Genomic DNA, 17,342 nt, shown 5'->3' with positions numbered 1-17,342 from the left:
AAGCAGGAAAACAATCTACCAGCATACAGACTAACCATAATGAGTCTCTCTGGAAACTATAGTGTCTGCATCCTGTCTGGGGATGCAGGAGCATTTTCTCAAACAACTGACTCTGAAGCAGTTCCTCAGTTTAGTGGGACATGGCTGAATGAAGGAACACAAGACTCTGAAATTGCACCTTGTGTGTTGACCCTTGTTCTAACTTGTAAGGACCTGCACTCAGAGGGCCACAGGAGGTTGGTTTTCAAAATCCACTTATAGCTCAATTTATTTCCAGCTGGAGCGTTCAACATGTTGTGTGGGAGCACCAGGGTTCTCATTTCAATCGAAAAGTCCCTTTTGTGAAGACTAAAAACCTGGCGGCAGCAGCAAGAGTTCCCATGTCCCATGGGCTGATGAATTAAGCATGCGATTAGGAAGTAAACCCCAGATTATAGTTCCAACTGTGCTAATGACTTGACTTAATAATACTTTGTATTTTGTTCATTTTGACCTCCTATGGGGTCATCTGTCCTCAGCTGGGGTAAACTGTCAAGAGTTCCATTGAAGCCAATGGAGCTATACTAAGGTTCTGTCCCATGAACCCTTTCCAAGGCTGGTCACATACAAGAAAACACATACCTACATACATTTAAAAATATTGTATCTGTAGAGTAGTGTGGACATTTCTATTTTAAAGGAAAGGAGAATGCTTGTAAGGGAATGCAGAGCTTACCTGGCCAACAGTGGCATGTATAATTCTCAGCGCTGTCCTCACAGGTAGCATTATTGTGGCATGGTTGTGTCTGGCATAAGGGAATTAAGATTTCACAGTGCAGGCCCATAAATCCACTACTGGTACAGTTGCAGCTATACCTACAATACAAAAGGTTGACACTGAGTCCAACTAGAAGCCATTATGATGACTCATATATATCTTTGGACTGAAGTGCTTTTACAGTGGAAACATTTTCTATAGCATCCTGTGCTGAGATGACCCATTTAAAATGAAAACTCTTTTTTAAAGTTGAAAGATCAGGGCAGGGACTGTGCCTCCTCTTGTGTTTGCACCTAGAACATTGTGGGCACCATGGGAAATAAATAATAATAGTACTTATTATTATGTAAAAGCACAGTGCCTTGCAAGCCTAACTGACACACTCATAAGACTTTCAACTAGGGTTGTTTTCCCAGCCTTGGGTCTTCTGGCTAAGAAACTAGACTGGGATTCAGGAGATCTGGGTTCAATCCTTGGATTTACCGCAGACTTCCTGTGTAACCTTGGGTAAGTCTTGGTGCCTCAGTTCCCCATTTATAAAATGTAGATAATAATACTTCCTTTCTAATACTGACCTGTGTCTGCCTGGTCTATTTAAGCTGTAAGCTCTTCAGGGCAGGGACTGCTTCTTACAATGTGTAGAGCTAGCACAATGAGGCCTCTGTGTGATATTGTAAGAGAAATAATACTAATATCTCTTTAACTTAGCAACAGTGCTATTGTTTTCCATTCAGAAATAAAGTAGCTTGTGCATGAAGATGAGATATGAATATTGGCAGTAGTGAACTATCTGCAGGCAATCAATAGTGCCTGCTTTTTAATCCATTGTGCTGATTTCAGAAATGCCAACTGTGTCACATTACACACAGTATCTTGTAATCGCACCATGATATGTCATACCTCCTATGTTTCTGGCATGATCCAAGTAAACACCTAATGCAACACATGTCATACAAAAAGACAGGCCTCTGCAAAATGGCTGAGTTATAATATGCTTGTTGGGGTGATTTGCATTTCATCTTTATCTAGTAAGAACAGGGGATCTGTGTATGTCATCAGAAAGTAAATTAATTCAGCTACTATATTAGATTTCCTTTATTTTGAAAAAAAATCCATTGGCTTTTGTGCAATTAAAACCATGAAGATTTCTGACTGAAAATGACATCCCTAGCCTTGAGATAAAAAGACTACACTTGTTTTGTGATGTCAGGGTTCACCTCCAAAGCCTTATTCTGGAGAAGCAAGTAATGCTGTTGAACACCAGAGCATAATGTGATATTTCTACTGTAATATTAACATTCTACAGTATTTCTTTGGATGGTAGGGAAAAAATTCACAATGGGGAAAATTCATTCGTAGCGTGTGTGTGACACCGCTAAAACCAGTGGGTATGTGGACTTAGACCACAGATGAATTTGGTCCAGTGTGTATGGAATTTTGGAAGTCAAATGTGGGGAGAAGGACTTCTCTGATCAATTACATAATTTTCAGCCTGAGAGGAACTCTTAAAAGTATTCTCAGAACAGAAAAATGTCATTTCTTTTGTTAGTTTTTCATATGTTTCTTTGATACATTTTCTGCTTGGTGAAGATCTGTATTTGGAGAAGGGATTCATCCCCCTTTAGCCCATCGTCTCTTCTCCTTTGACCCAGAAATGATGTCACAGTGAATTTTCAAATAGCATTGCTTGCACTGCCAAATCTGCATATGTACCCATTTCTCATGTACACTCAACTGTTACACATTGCAATGATTTGCTAGGGGATCCTTGAGGTTAACTTGTATGGAGGATTTGGTTTGCATAATTAATAAAAGAAGGGCTGGGTGGGTAGAAAGCCCAGTGAGGCTCTAAATTCCCCACCCATACCTCCTAGTGCCCGGGCTGTGATTTCATTGGTGTACGCTTCTAAGAGAAATCCCTGTGTTCCCTTAACCGATTTTTCTGGGGGCACCTTACGTCAGATCTCACAATGTGCAAAATAGCTACTTGTCCAGAGCAGTGCTTGTTTTAGGCCTGACCCAAATCCTCTGAAAGTGTTTCCATTGACTTCAGTGGGCTTTGGATCAGGTCCTTTGAGCACACACAACTATACTTTGTGTGTGCACATATTGGTATTTTGTGGGTGCAGGTTAGGTACCAGTGTAAATCAGCAGACACTCTACTGATGTCAATGTAAAATGTAAAACTGGTTTCAGAAGAGGGTTGGGCCCAGTGTGTCAAGTTCTGCCCTATGTTACACCCATGTAACCTCATTGAAGGCAATAGGGCTTCAAGACTGAAGATGAGGGAAGAATTTGGCCTAGTGTTTGAATAAATAGCTCATAATGCTGAATCTGTGACTTCACAGTCATGTTCGCAGCAGTAGACTGTCCCATCAAAGGATTATAACTTCACTGCAGGATGAGGTAGAAAGGAGAAATGAGGATGTGAAGAATAAAAGCTTTCTTCTAACTCAAACATCTTAATAAGAGGAGGGATGGCGGAAAAGGACTGGCTAACTATCTTCGTATTTCAAATGTGCTCTGCTGTCCAAGCCCCTTTTTAATGTAATTAGTGTGCAGATTCTTTTTCATTATGAGTACCAAATTGACCTCCAGAAACACTGCAGTATAATCAGTCACTTCAAAGCGTTCCTACATGTGCCACAGTTTTGGTCTCCAGTAGGTAAATGAGTGTGATCTGGTCTGGCTAGAATGAGCATTATTGCTGCGCACAATATGTGTGTGTCCTCAAAAGGTCTCAGGCTTTCAAATGACTCTGCGGAGCAGGTGTCAGATGCCAGGTGACCTCTTTCTCTCACTCCACTATACTTGAACTGCACTGGAAAATCGAGAATTGCTTTGTATTGCTCAGAGTCATTCAGTACTACAGAAAGGGAATTCTACAAGGTTAGCGTAATGTTGCAATATGGTGCAAAAGTTCATTGCTGGAACATGATCTTTCTCCTCTTGTGAATTAAAGTCAAGCCCAGGCTCTTGATGACATGGCTTTTCTGATGGATTTCTTTATAACTGGTACCTTCAAAATAGCCCCTTAAGAACTGGAATTCACACGGTAGGGAACAATCCAGTACTGACAGAGGAATTACCTAGCTGAACTAACTGATCGTTTCCAGCCTAACTTCTATAATATAGATTTTACTTTTGCATAGTTTCCCCTCTTTTGAAATCACATGTACAGTATGTAATGCTATCATCAAAGAGCCAAGACCTGTTTTTTGGCCTGCCTGGGTTGCACTTGGATCTCCTTGTAGGATCACTTAATTTTGGCAAAAGGAACTTGCTTGTAAGTCCGTCCCTTTTCCTTCTTTTTTTACTGTCCTTTATCTACACAGATTGTAGGCTCTTTGGGTCAGGGATCTGTTGCCTTATGTATCTGTAAAATGTCTTACACATTTCCTAGTGATGTCTATTACTATGGTTACTATTACCCTGTCTTTCACTTTTCTTTAATGTTTCTATTCTTTCAAAGTGGACAGTTGAACAATGCCAACATGTTATATTTTGTACACTTCCTCATCTTGATTAAGAAACTGAAGTTTTGACAGATTAATATGATTTTCAAGATTTGTTTTATCAAAATGGTGCAGAATTCACCTTTAAATAATAGTTGTGCAGAGCTGACTAAAGAGCACTTTGTAAAGTTACAAATGTGAGGAGTCCACCTAGCAATCAGTCTTTGCAGCAGACTCCCATTGGTTTACCAGCTCTGGGCCCAATCTTGCATTTCTTAATGCACCCAAACTTGCACTCAAGTCAGTGCAGGATTGGGTCCTCTTTTTTAGTAAATGAAATCAACAATTTGACAACTCAATTAACCAGATGTTATTTCAACCTATTAGTGTTCAAGTTAACGAGCATCAGTCCTTCTTGTGAATAAGTTACCCTATATCTAGGATACATACCTATTGACATCATCTATACACTGCCCTCCATTGAGGCATGGCTGACTGGCACACTCATCAATGTTGATTTCACAGAGTTCACCTAGGAATCCAAGTGCACAGGAACAGAAATAGCTACCCAAAGTATCATGACAGGTTGCACCATTTAGACAAGGCTGTGACAAACACTCGTCAATTTCCAGCTCACAGTTTATACCTTTAAAAAAAAAAGTTTAGCAAAGTGTTAATTCTTCAGGTTTTCTCTGGGAACACTTTAAATGTCATATTTATGTAAGCTTTCTTCAAGCAAGTATCTCTTTTAGAAAATAATTTGCCTCTTCAGTAGGTATTGCAGGTTACATTTTTGCAGATTTGGGGGAATTTACAGAAGATAGAACAGAACAGCTTTCATTCACAAGGAATAATTACAATCACATCTTATTATCTAAGTATTCACATGGAAACCAAACCCTTTAATTTTCAGATTACTTACACCATGTTACAATTACATTTGTATTTAATAGCATCTGTGAGGAACTAGTCACTTAAAGGGACTCTGTCAATACTGGTAGGCCTTACAATTAGTTGAATTAATTGGAAGATTGTCTCATTGTGTTGGTCATTGCCCTTTGCAATTCATAAATATGCTAGTGTGTGAGATATCTTGTTGACAACCGAAGGGCTGTTACAATACAGTATTGTAACAGCCCCTCTGGGATGTTCTGTAAAGTTACCTCAGCTCTGAAGTATGTTTACCCATATTCAGGATACCATGCAGGTTAAAAAAAAAAGTCTCTTCTATCTATTCCAAGGGATGCTGGTATTATTTGCTAAGTAATGTTTTTCTTTTGAGCAGGAAATTCTCCTAAAATATCTTTTTAGCACCATTGTTTTCTTGTTAGCTAAATGGAGGGCAAGAGATTCCACTGAAAACTGTGATTATGTCATCCAAATTTCACAACTCACATTTATTCAGTGGAGATATTGTAGCTGGCAGAACACTTGCAGTTGGCAGGTTAAAACCATCAGAAAAAATAATATTTATTATTTAAGAAAATTAAATTAGAAGTGCATAAAAATAAGAAAATCTGGCACCCAGAGCAACATCTACAAAGTGTTCCATTTGTTTGCAGAAAAATGAAATGCTTTCTTGCTCCTAACAGTAATTCAGAAAAAGCATATGTTTTTGCAGGGGGTGAGGAAGGTCAAAGTTCAAATCCAATTTGCTGTCTTGCTTGGTCTCATTCAGAATCCAGCCTTCATGGTCAAGACCTGTGTTATTAATTCTAACATAGTGACAGACTCCATTCCACATGAGAAATAAAATGTGTGTTAGAACAAGGTGTCCCTAAACACAACATGGTTTTACTTGTGGTGTAGATATGTCTTTTAAGATCTGTTAAATCAGACTATGGAATCTTCACGTAAAAATTAGGGCTCCTCCTCACATTTTTCAGGTACATAAAAACCCAACAACCTTGGGGCAGATATTCAGTCAGTGCAAATCAGAACTATGACAATTTACACCAGATAAAGATCCAGCCCATTTATTTTCAAATTACAAACTTTGCCTGTTTTAGTACTTGAAGTCTGCTCCTGCTCCCACAGTTTTGCCAGGCTAGATAATTGGTGTGCTGAGGCTGTGGGCTTATACCCAACATAACTGTGTTACTGTTACCTTGTCATTCTCCCTTCCTCACCGCTTGTTTGATCCACATCCCTTGTCATATGATTTGACTGTATGCTCTTTGTCTTTTTGTATTAATTGTGGGTTCAGTGACTAGCACAGTGGGGTCCTGATTAAGACATCTGGGTACCACCACAGCACAATAATAACAATACTGAAGTCTAAACTGAAGGCTAAACTTCTATTAATTTCAGTAGGAACAGGATTGGGCTTGTAGGCCCTGATTCTGAACCACTAAAGTTATTGGGCGTTTTGTGCCTTTGACTTCAGTAGCAGCAGGATCATGCCCTTAATGTATAGGATCACCTACCTATAATTCCAAAGTTCTCTCTCTTGCTGCTTGTGTGCACTGCTCATCTGTTGAAAACTGAAGCCAATGGGGGTTTTGTTGCTTGAGAATTGAGGCTGGGATTCTCAAAGGGGCCTTAGGAGACTTAAGTGCCCAACTCCCTTTGGCATTCAGTGGGAGTTGGTCACCTAACTCCCTTAGGTACCTGAGTTCTTGTTGATTCATGGTATTTGGTGTCACGCAATACATTAGAGTTCTAGAAGGGGGCAGGTACAGCATAAGGACTCAAGAGCAGAAACCATGTTCCATTCTCACTGACCCCTGGGAGCATGTTGCTTACATCTTGATTTAATCCTGCTGACCTCACCTTCTTTAGTTAGGGCTAGATTGTGACCTGGATGCCTGCATGGGCACCTGGGAGGGAGATGCAATGTGTGCCGGGGGGTAAGAATCCTCGTGGGGACTCCCCAGCAGCATACACCAGTGTAGCACTTACATCACCCTTGGAGAGGGCGTGCTGTGCTCCACCTTCCACATTTGCCCCTCCCTCGCCCTGCTCCCTTTCAGGCAGCCAATGCCAGTAGAGGCACTAGGATGGAGTGTGGTCTCTGCTCTTCAGCCACACTATGGCTGTCCTCTGCAAGAGGTGCAGCCTTGGGCTCTCTTCCCCATTACCTACTTATGCAGGGGCTTGAATTTAAAACAACAGCCTGGGGTAAAACAAATCTCTTGTTTGCTCATCAGTGACTGGAGTTCCGTTTGTCTTTCAATTGCCTCTTCAGTCCTGTTTTGTGGCAATGCTAAGATACAGAGGGGGCAGACACCTGGATTTGGGCTATTGCTCACCCTCATAAATTGTTGTGGCTCTGCACTCAGCCAGCTGATGGTGAGTTCATCCTTCTCGTTTCGGTTCTGTTCCTGATGCACAGTGCTCTGACCTTGTCTGCACTGAGGATTTCAGGGAAATCGCCTACGCATGCTCAACTACTGTTGCAACTTTGCTGGTGCTAGCAAGGGTAGGAGCTCTAAGTGAGTTCTGGTGACATAGGGATGATAACACCAGCAGCCTTTCTACTCCAGTGCTCCCACCCTTGCTAAGACCAGGACTAGAGCAATAGAAGGAGATTTCCTTCAGAATGGTCCCAGCCTTTGAGTTTCCATGTGCACTATTCTGCTTGCTGAGAATTAGAGTTTGTTGACTTTTGTTTTTGCTGAACTTTGAACTCGTGCTGAATTTGACTAACCCCAATGCCTGGTTAAACCTAAGTTTCACCACAAATATTTTTACAAAACAAATAAATTCCTTTTATTCAGGTCCATTTTAAAATCACATTTGCCTCAATAGCTAGTGGTAGTAGTAATGACTAGGGGTTTGGTAGCACCTACTCAAGGATCTTGAAATGCCACCTCAGCCTGATCCTCTGCTATTAAAGTCAATACAAGCAGGATTGAAACCTATCAGCCTGAATGACTCAAGCTTTATCCAGGGTCACACCAAAAGTTCATGACACTGCCCAGAACAGAAGCCAGGCCTGTGCTGCTATGACAAGACCGTGTTTTATAGCCTCTGCAAACATCATACAAATACTGCCCATGGAATCCTAATTCCCTCCACAGATCTACTTTCTGCTTTTTTTTCTTTAGTTCCAAAAGGGCTGTATGCTTCATTTTAGCTATGATAGGTATTGTCTGCATTCATCTTGCTGGAAGCAGCAGTGAGAATAGTGCAGTGCTCTGACCTTCAGCTGCTTATCTCCTTGCTATTTGCTCACAGACAAAATAGCAGTGTCTTTGTACTGTATTCAAATTTGTGGCATTTGAGAGCTCCACAGACAGGCACATACAATATGAATCAAATCACTTTCAGCAAGTATCCTGCTTGTAATTATCAACCCTAACAGCACGCCTTATATCATGACTTTAGAGCTCATTAATATTTCTTATATGATGAGAAACTCCCACTGGAAAAAAAATTGTTGCTAGAGATATGATTCTGAAAAAGACCAGAATGTTACAGTGCCGCCAGGCACAGCGGGAAAAAAATTAATGTAGGGTCAGGAGATGGCAACATTTGCAATATAAAGACAATGCATTTTAAAACATTATTTTTTGTGCGTACTAAGGAGTAATTCAGACATTTTAGAAGCTTGATTAGAAAACCAAAAATAGTCCTTGGACAAATGATCTGTCTTGTCATAGTCCCCTGTTTGCCAAGATAGCTTTGAAAAGCTTTCTATAGCCTCCATCAATGGTTAGATTTAAAACCAGGTTGTAGAACATACAAAATTCCAGATCTGAACATACCCAAACCTTGGAAAAGTTTGGTTCCAGACTCATGCCCAGGTCTGCCAAAAGAATCAGTGAAATACATAGCATCAGCACCACTTAGGCCTTGTCTACACTGCAGAGTTTTGTCACCAAAAGGCAGCTTTTGGCAATGAAACAGTGGAGGTGGACACAGTGCAATGCCACTTTTGGTGACAAAACTCTTCAGTTTCTGTGACAAAATAAAACCACCTTGACAAGAGGCATAAAGCTTTTTACGGCAAACTTAAAGCGACAAAGTGTCAGTGTAGATGCTGCCGTTCATTATATCACCATAACTGGCCTCCCCTAGTATCCCACAATGCCTGCCATAACCACTCTGCTCACTGTTTTGAACTCAGCTGCCCTGCAGGCATGCCCCTTCCCCTTTCAAAGCTCGGTGATGTTCTGACAGCTGAGCTTGCCTCTCAGTTCCTGCAACAAAGACCAAATCATTAATGTGGAATCCTCCTGCTCTCCCCTGCACTAGGAACACTGCAGCAGGCAGGCAGGGGCGGATGGGTGTGTGTGTGTGAGAGAGAGAGAGAGACAGAGAGAGACTGCTGTGCTGTGCAGAGCCAGGGAGGGAGGTGGGGGCTGATGTCGGGGGTGTCCCCATTCCCCTGCCTCATGACTGGTTCCTTCCAGCAGCTGTCTGAATTTAGAGTGACAGACTTACTCTCCCCCAACACACACTCGGTCTCTTTCACATACATACTCCCCCCACTCTCTCACATACTCCCTCAACACACACTCTGTTTCTGTCTCTTCCCCCCCTGCACACACACCCCCTGTCACGCACTCGCCCCCCACACACACACTTTGGTGGAAAAGCAGCTGGCAATCTAGTAGGACACCCATGGAATGATGGGATTGAGAAGCCTGCATCATGTGATGCTGTACCTGCCCCATAGCCAGGGCCGGCTCCAGGCACCAGCAAACCAAGCAGGTGCTTGGGGCGGCACATTTTCAGGGGCGGCATTCCAGCCAGCCTCTTTTTTTTTTTTTTGGCGCTTGGGCAGCAAAAGCCTAGAGCCAGCCCTGGCAGCAGCAGCGCATCCTGCACCGGGGGCACCCTGGGGCCGTTGCAGTTCGCGTCGGGGAGCAGCGCCCGCACCTTATGGCCGCGCGGGCTCCGAGCGTGGGACACTCAGGCTGGGGGCCGCCCCTCGGGGCACACAGAGCCGCCTGCAGGTGCCACAGGGCGGCTGCCCCCCAGGGACTGCGGCAGGGTGGCCAGGAGCAGCAGCAGCAGCGGGGCCATAGAGGGCGGGGCGCTGCCGTGCGGGGCCCGCATCCCGCTCTCCAGGACTCCGCTCCCTCTGGGGCTGCCCTGCCCCAGCTCCTCAGCCCCCTGCCGGGGTGGTCCCCTGGCTCTGTCCTCCCCGGTCCCGGCCGGTCCTGGAGGCAGGAGCCCCGGCTGGAGGGACCCTGGGCTGAGGCGCGGCCCGGGAGCCCCGCTGCTTACTCCAACCTGCCAGCGCTGGACTGGCTGAAGGTGAGGGGGGAGTGGGCGGAGTCAGCGCTGGTGGGAGGAAGCCCAGTGCTGGGGCGGCAGGGAGTGCGGGTGGGGTGTGGAGGAGAGCCCAGCGCTGGGATGGCAGGGAGTGCGGGTGGGATGTGGGGGAGAGCCCAGAGTTGGGGCGGCAGGGGGTGCGGGTCGGGTGTGGGGGAAAGCCCAGGGTTGGGGCAGCAGGGGGCGCGGGTCAGGTGGGGGGGAGAGCCCAGGGTTGGGGCAGCAGGGGGTGCGGGTGGGGTGGGGGGAAGCCAAAAATTTTTTTGCCTGGCTGCAAAAAACCTAGAGCTGACCCTGCCCATAGTCTTAGTCTCTGCACTAAATCTTAATTTACCTAATCTTGCATTCCTATCATACATAGACCCCCCATTGACTTAAATGGAGACCCTGCTCTGCACAACTACAGGAAGGCATAAAAGCTCCCTTTTCCACAGATGATGATAATGATTATTATTATTATTATTTATATAGTTTCCTAAATTGTATAAGGCAGGATGTCCAAGATGTTCTATTCCTCCATCAGTATTAATAGTCAACATCTGACATTTAATAAGGGTTTTATTCATTGTGGTGGGGTGGACTAGGCCCAGAGGTCCCCTGCTGGAGGCCACAATGTCCTGCCACACCCGTCCCAGAAAAGGAGCAGTGGAGCTAAGTCCTCCGAGAGGCCTAGAAAGACTGCACAGGAAGCAGCCAATCAGGAGGTGACACTATAAGGGGCTAGCCAATCAGAGGGTTGCAGGCTAGCATAAAAGGAGTCGCAGTGAAAACCAGAGTCAGTTCCTTGCTGGAGTCAAAGGAGTGTAGTTTGTGTTCCTGGCTGGCCAAAGAGAACTGTAACACTGTCGACAGCTCAGTGCTGGCAGGGACCAGAGCAGTAAGAAAGGGCTCTTGGCTGGCTGCTGGGCCTGAACATAGACGCATCTTGAGGTAAGGGTAAAGCATTGGCGAAGCGGCACAGGGAACTGAAAGCAGTTTAGTTAAAGGGACATGGCCCTAGGTGGCTGCTATTCTTAGGGTCCCTGGGCTGGCACCTAGAGTAGGGGTAGGCCACTACTGGCTCAATACCAGGACTGAGACTGTTTAAAGACTGTAGACACACCCAGCCAGGAGGGGGCACTTGGGTACCATGCTGTTATATTCAGGCACAACGTAATGTACCTTGGGTTAAATCTGTCATGTTTCTTATAATACGTTTCTATTTCTAACTATCTAATGCTTATTCAATCAATGCTCAGACTTCCAATATAGAGGCAAATATTTATAAGCCTCTAAAACAAAACATGCACATTTGATTTCCCAGCTCTTGCATATGCAAAACTCAGTATTACAAGTGTAAACTGTATTTGCAGATGCACATTGAGTGCTTATGTGAAACTACCCAATTTGAGAATTTAAACCTTGGCATCAGAAATGGTGGACTGTAATTTTAGAAGCCATTTCTGAACATTTGATGCATAAGGTCCAGAGAAAAATATTTTCATACGCTTAAAATATGTGTAGTTTTTTTTTTTAAATTATTGGACTATATTTGCACACAAAAAAAATCTGTTTGGTTTGTAAATGAGAATTTCCCAACTAGTGGACATAATATATTTTAAAGCACTGTTATGATCTGAAAGGTTGCCCTACAGAAATAGCATTGTGGGGTTCCATGTCTGAATCAATTACTTACCATATTTACTCATTTAATAATGCTGATGATCATGGCATCCAGGTTATTCTCCTGTAGCTGTGTTGTTCTGCAGTATTAATAGCAATAAAAGGTGATTTCCTCGCCCCCCCCCCATTTGAAGTAAGGAGCTATGTCTGAAAATTCATGGAATTTAGGAAAGCTGGCATTTTTACAGTTACTTTGCAGAGTAGAAACATACTTGATACAGAAACTAAAAATGTATCATTTAACAATTAACATTGCCTACATTGACATATCTGGCCAAATTATGCTGACAATCATTCCACGTGTATCCAGGCTTAACTCTTTGGAGTTACTCCAGATTTATACTGGGGTAACTGAAAGCAACCTGGTGATACTGTTTATCCATAGATACAAAGTATATGTTTTGTAATATCTGTACAGAACCTAGTACAATGGATAGGTACTAATTGAATTGAATTAAATAAAATGAAAGGTTCTCAATTGGTTGTAAATAATTTCCAGTTTTAAAATAACTATGTATTTACAGATCGTGTACATGATACACTGAGTGATATGTACACTTTGATTTAAGAGTATTTTCCCCAAACCTTTAGGCTGCTTGTGTTAAACTCTGTATGACTTGGTTGCTGACTTAATTAGGCCAACAACAAATGCAGCACGTTTGTAAAATTCTGTATTACAGCTGGAGAGATCATAATAAATCAGAATAAACCTTGAAAATGGGATCTTTCAATACAGTAGTAGTAAATACTTACACTGGTGGTTTAAGATGTTCTTTAAAAACATACTGGTACATAAAATAACTAGGGTTATTATCAGAGGTTGTTCAAGTATATTTTCTAACAATATGATAGGTCATGTCTTCAATGTATGCAAAACAACACTATTCTGAGGCTTCATTGCTTCAATTAACCACTGATTTTTGCATATGTGAGTAGTGTAGTATTGGGGCCTACAACTGGAACGATCTCCTAAGGTTTTGTGGTAATGTGCATTTCATCCAGATACAGCAAGGAACTCCTCCATGGTTGCTGCCCTATGAATAATTGAACTTGTAAAAAATGTGTTTGCAGAACTATGTCTAGTGATCATAAATCTGCCAGAGCTCATTAACAGCTTGCTTCAAACACTGGAAACCATGTGACAAAATGAAACTAGTGCAAAAGTCTCACTTCAACCAGATTTAAAATATCAGGCCAGAGGACAGCCTGATTATTAACACAAGAATATTGGGTTTGCTAAATTGGGTCATGCCTTTGGTCCATTAACTCCAGTGACCAGGTGTTTCAGAAGGAAACTCCTGTCCCACTTCAATGTATCTACCTAACGTGATATGCTATACATTGTGGGGCTGACATCCAGAAGCATGATATTTTAAGAACAAGAAAGGAAAGGTGTGTACCTGTGTCTTACTGTATTTAGGGCAGCATTACAGTTAAAAGACAATTAAAATAAAACCGCACCAACAGAAACCTCCATTCATATTGTACAGGCCTGACCCATAAAAGAAAAGACATTCAGCCCTTGATCCAGCAAATCATTTAAGCCCGTGCTTAACTTCAGTGCACTTGAGTAGTCTGAATTGAAATGATTGGGATGGCTCACATGTTTTAAGTTAATCACATGCAGAAGTGCTCTGCAGAACCAGGCCCATTATTCATCCTGTTCTTAGCTAATTTAAAAAAATGACCACAAATATTCACCTGCATGCACAGCCCCAGTGAGGAGAGAGGGAGTGCAGAAGATGATAAATGTTTAGTGGGGCTTCATAAAGCATCACAGCTGGATGTTCAGAGTTAGGCACCTAAGTCCCTATTTAAGCACATAAGTGGACGGGGTTTTTTTTTTTTTTTTTTCAGAGGTGCTGAGTGCTCCTGTTCTGACTTCAGTGGGAGCTGTATGGATTCTCAGCACCTCTGAAACTGGATCAGGTCACTTAGCCAGGTGCCTGACAACAGGCACCCACATTTGAAAACTTTGGTCTTTAAATTACATTTTGCCCAAGCATGGCAGGGGTGAAAGAATGGTCAGACATTATAAACTGACTTGTATGGAGGAGTACAACTGCCCTGTGCTGGATGGACTATGTCAGCCCTCCTGTAGCATACCGTATCTCCCTGTGTAAGTCTCTTACCTTCTAATGACTGGCTTGAAAAGTGGATCCTGCCTCTTGTACCACTGAAAATTAAGAGAGAACTTGTCTCAAACAGAGGAGTTCTGTGTCTTTGGAGCAGTTGGTCATTATCCATACTGCACATATAGCTATATTTGCTAGCAATCATAGTGTCAATACATGTGTGCAATCACAGATCAATACAAGTGGATGACTTAGTGCATCATAGTTGCAATGCCCTGACACAACAGGGAAGGAGGATGGAGTTTTAAAAAGCTACTCTAAATACCGGCATGGCATGTCCACTACTGCTGGAAATACTACATCAGTGCAAAAAGGCAGAGTGAAGAAGGTAAGGATTTAGTTTTGGGCATGCAATAATATCCTCGCATTGTGTTGAATTCATCTCAAGTATAATTCTACTGTAGTAAATGGAATTGCACCTAGGATGAATTTGGCCTATTAGATCTATTTTATCTGTTGCCAAGTGCAATCAAAATGGCCTTTTCCGTTGTCTCTGAATAGGATTTATTTTTGGAACTGCAGTATACCTATTTGATGATTTACACTTAAATGTTCACCTATTGGCAATAGGAGATTAGTTTCAGCTGTGTGCAGTAAGAAGATAACTGTGACCAGCTATCAGCAAGGAGCAGACTCTTATACCATGCTCTGTTTGCTTAAGTGAAATGAAAGTATAATTTAGTACAATGGAGAAATATTGCATTTTGCCAGCATATCCAGCAAAGGTTTAACAAACCAATTGAGCTTCATTATTTAACTGCTGTATTGCACATAATTTCACACATGCAGTGCATTATCATAGTAAAATAGAGATTTCATGCTAAATTTTCCATTCTTCAGCTCTTCAGACAGTCTAACCTCTCCCATTTGTGTAAGAATTATGTGAGAGATTTCTCAGCTATTTTAGGAATTGCATGCAACATACCAATCACACAAAGTAGCAGTGATAGCCCATGAAACTGGTAGCAACTAAAGCCAGTAACTCCAGCATTTGGTTAACATTACTGCTGTAGATTTACTGTGCATTCTCCACCTCTGTATCAAAAGTTATAACCTCTTTAACATCCTAGGGAAATGAGATGAGGTTGGATGACTTCCCACTGTGATTCATGGTGTCAGGCCAGGATAATAACAGTTGGCAAGATCCTCTGACAGAGTAAATGAGGATTTTTATTACCAGTGGGGACACCTCAGGGCTTTCATCCAATAATCCCTCTGGCTTATGCGTTTAACACAACTCACAGCAAGGTGCAGAAAATAACAAAAACGGCTTCTGATAAATCATTTGGTTAAGTAGGCTTTAAAAGCTGGTAGTTTAGTGCTGAAGGAACAGTCAACTACTCCTTTTATAGAATTATTGTTATTAGCCTCATTGCTGCTGGAAGCCATGCCTGAGCTGTACATCAAAACAGTGCAATTTTTTCTGCTTTGTATACGAGACCTCTTTTCCTTCCTTGGCTTCCACCTCTTTCCTCCACCTCCTAACTCTTTTATTGTACTGATTGCAAGGGGAGAGGGTCCGAGAGCTGGGCTGCAGCCTGAGCCTGAATGCCTACACCACAATTAAACAGCCCCTTAGCCTGAGCCCTGTGAGACTGAGCCCACTGGCACAGGCCAGTCACAGGTTTTTAATTGCAGCGTAGACATACCATCAGAATGATAGTCCCTGATTTCGGGGAGAGCAGAGACTTAGTCTGGGAAACAGCAGAGCTCTGAGAAAAGGAGTGACTCCAGCAGAGTGTGCTTCCTCCAACAATCTGTGTTGCTCTAATTTTTCACTTCTCTCCTTTTTTTCTTGTGTGTCTCCCCCCAGTATATCCTCTTTGCTTCAAGCAGATCTCCTTTGCTATAGATCCAGCCCTGGATCGAGCTAACAGCACAGGTTAAACAAATACAGCTTCCTGAGTACAACAGGAGGTCTGGGTCAAGTCTGATCAGTTCAGAGTAGCCATGCTGCTTGCTAATAGGTTTTTTCCTTCTTTCTCCTCTTCTGCTTTCCCTTAGTTCTGTAGTTTTCTCATCACTTGGCCTGGGCTGAGACACCCACTGGTAGCAGCAGGGTGGCAGGAAGGCAACAAGCTTCCTTCAAATAACATTCTCTGTGCACATGAAGGATATTAACTGAGGGCTGGCTTCCAAATGAATTCTGTGTCAGCAATAGAAATCTGCTTTTACCTTCTGACTTCTCCCTTGTGGAGTTTTTTGGATGGGGTTTTAAACCACATGTTTTATTTCTTATTCATTTGAATCGCTTGAAGCAACTACTATAATTTTTTTATACTGTCTAGTGTTCTCCCCCCCCCCCCTTTCCTCACTACAGATCAGCCACTAAAACTTGTTGGCAGCTTTTTTTTCTTTAAAAGCTTGATAGTGCTAACCCTCCCCCCATGCCATCCAAGAACAGAGTTCTGCATTCTGTGAGACTGTTTATTACACACAATCAGAATGCCGACTAAAGCAAAGACCTGGAACCATGAAAGTGCTTCCCCATAGAGTGAATTACATGATAAGAAAAAAAAATCACTTGATTATTTAAGGACACACATTTCTGAAAAATGTGGCTGTATGTAATGGCATTACTTCAAAATGCTGTGCTGGAACCCAATAGTGGTGTTTTTGTTTGTTTTTTTTTCTTGTGGCTTTATCTAACTCCATGTAGTCTTTAAGATGTCAAACGAAATCCAATTAGATAATAAAGGAATTCATAGATTTTAAAAAGCAACAGAGGGTCCTGTGGCACCTTTAAGACTAACAGAAGTATTGGAGCATAAGCTTTCGTGGGTGAATGCCCACTTCATCAGACACAAGTAATGGAAATTTCCAGAGGCAGGTATAAATCAGTATGGAGATAACGAGGTTAGTTCAATCAGGGAGGGTGAGGTGCTCTGCTAGCAGTTGAGGTGTGAACACCAAGGGAGGAGAAACTGCTTCTGTAGTTGGATAGCCATTCACAGTCTTTGTTTAATCCTGATCTGATGATGTCAAATTTGCAAATGAACTGGAGCTCAGCAGTTTCTCTTTGGAGTCTGGTCCTGAAGTTTTTTTGCTGTAAGATGGCTACCTTTACATCTGCTATTGTGTGGCCAGGGAGGTTGAAGTGTTCTCCTA

The 17,342-nt window shown here is 42.6% G+C and overlaps 1 protein-coding gene across 1 annotated transcript in view; it reads right to left on the bottom strand.

The window, feature by feature from the left end:
* The window catches only part of LOC112115862 (protein crumbs homolog 1), a 193,831-nt gene that overhangs the window by 90,621 nt on the left and 85,868 nt on the right, over positions 1-17,342 (bottom strand). Inside the window, exons 2-3 of the mRNA XM_026655619.1 lie at positions 4,663-4,858; positions 716-855 (exon numbers count right to left, since the gene is read on the bottom strand). Coding sequence (XP_026511404.1) covers positions 716-855; positions 4,663-4,858 — 336 coding nt within the window. The remainder of the gene's footprint in view (positions 1-715; positions 856-4,662; positions 4,859-17,342) is intronic.

The sequence above is a fragment of the Terrapene carolina genome, unplaced genomic scaffold (genome assembly GCF_002925995.2).
Source record: "Terrapene carolina triunguis isolate 2854851 unplaced genomic scaffold, T_m_triunguis-2.0 Scaffold210, whole genome shotgun sequence".
In the NCBI taxonomy this organism is placed as follows: domain Eukaryota; kingdom Metazoa; phylum Chordata; order Testudines; family Emydidae; genus Terrapene; species Terrapene triunguis.
This window is presented reverse-complemented; position numbering and strand designations above follow the sequence as displayed.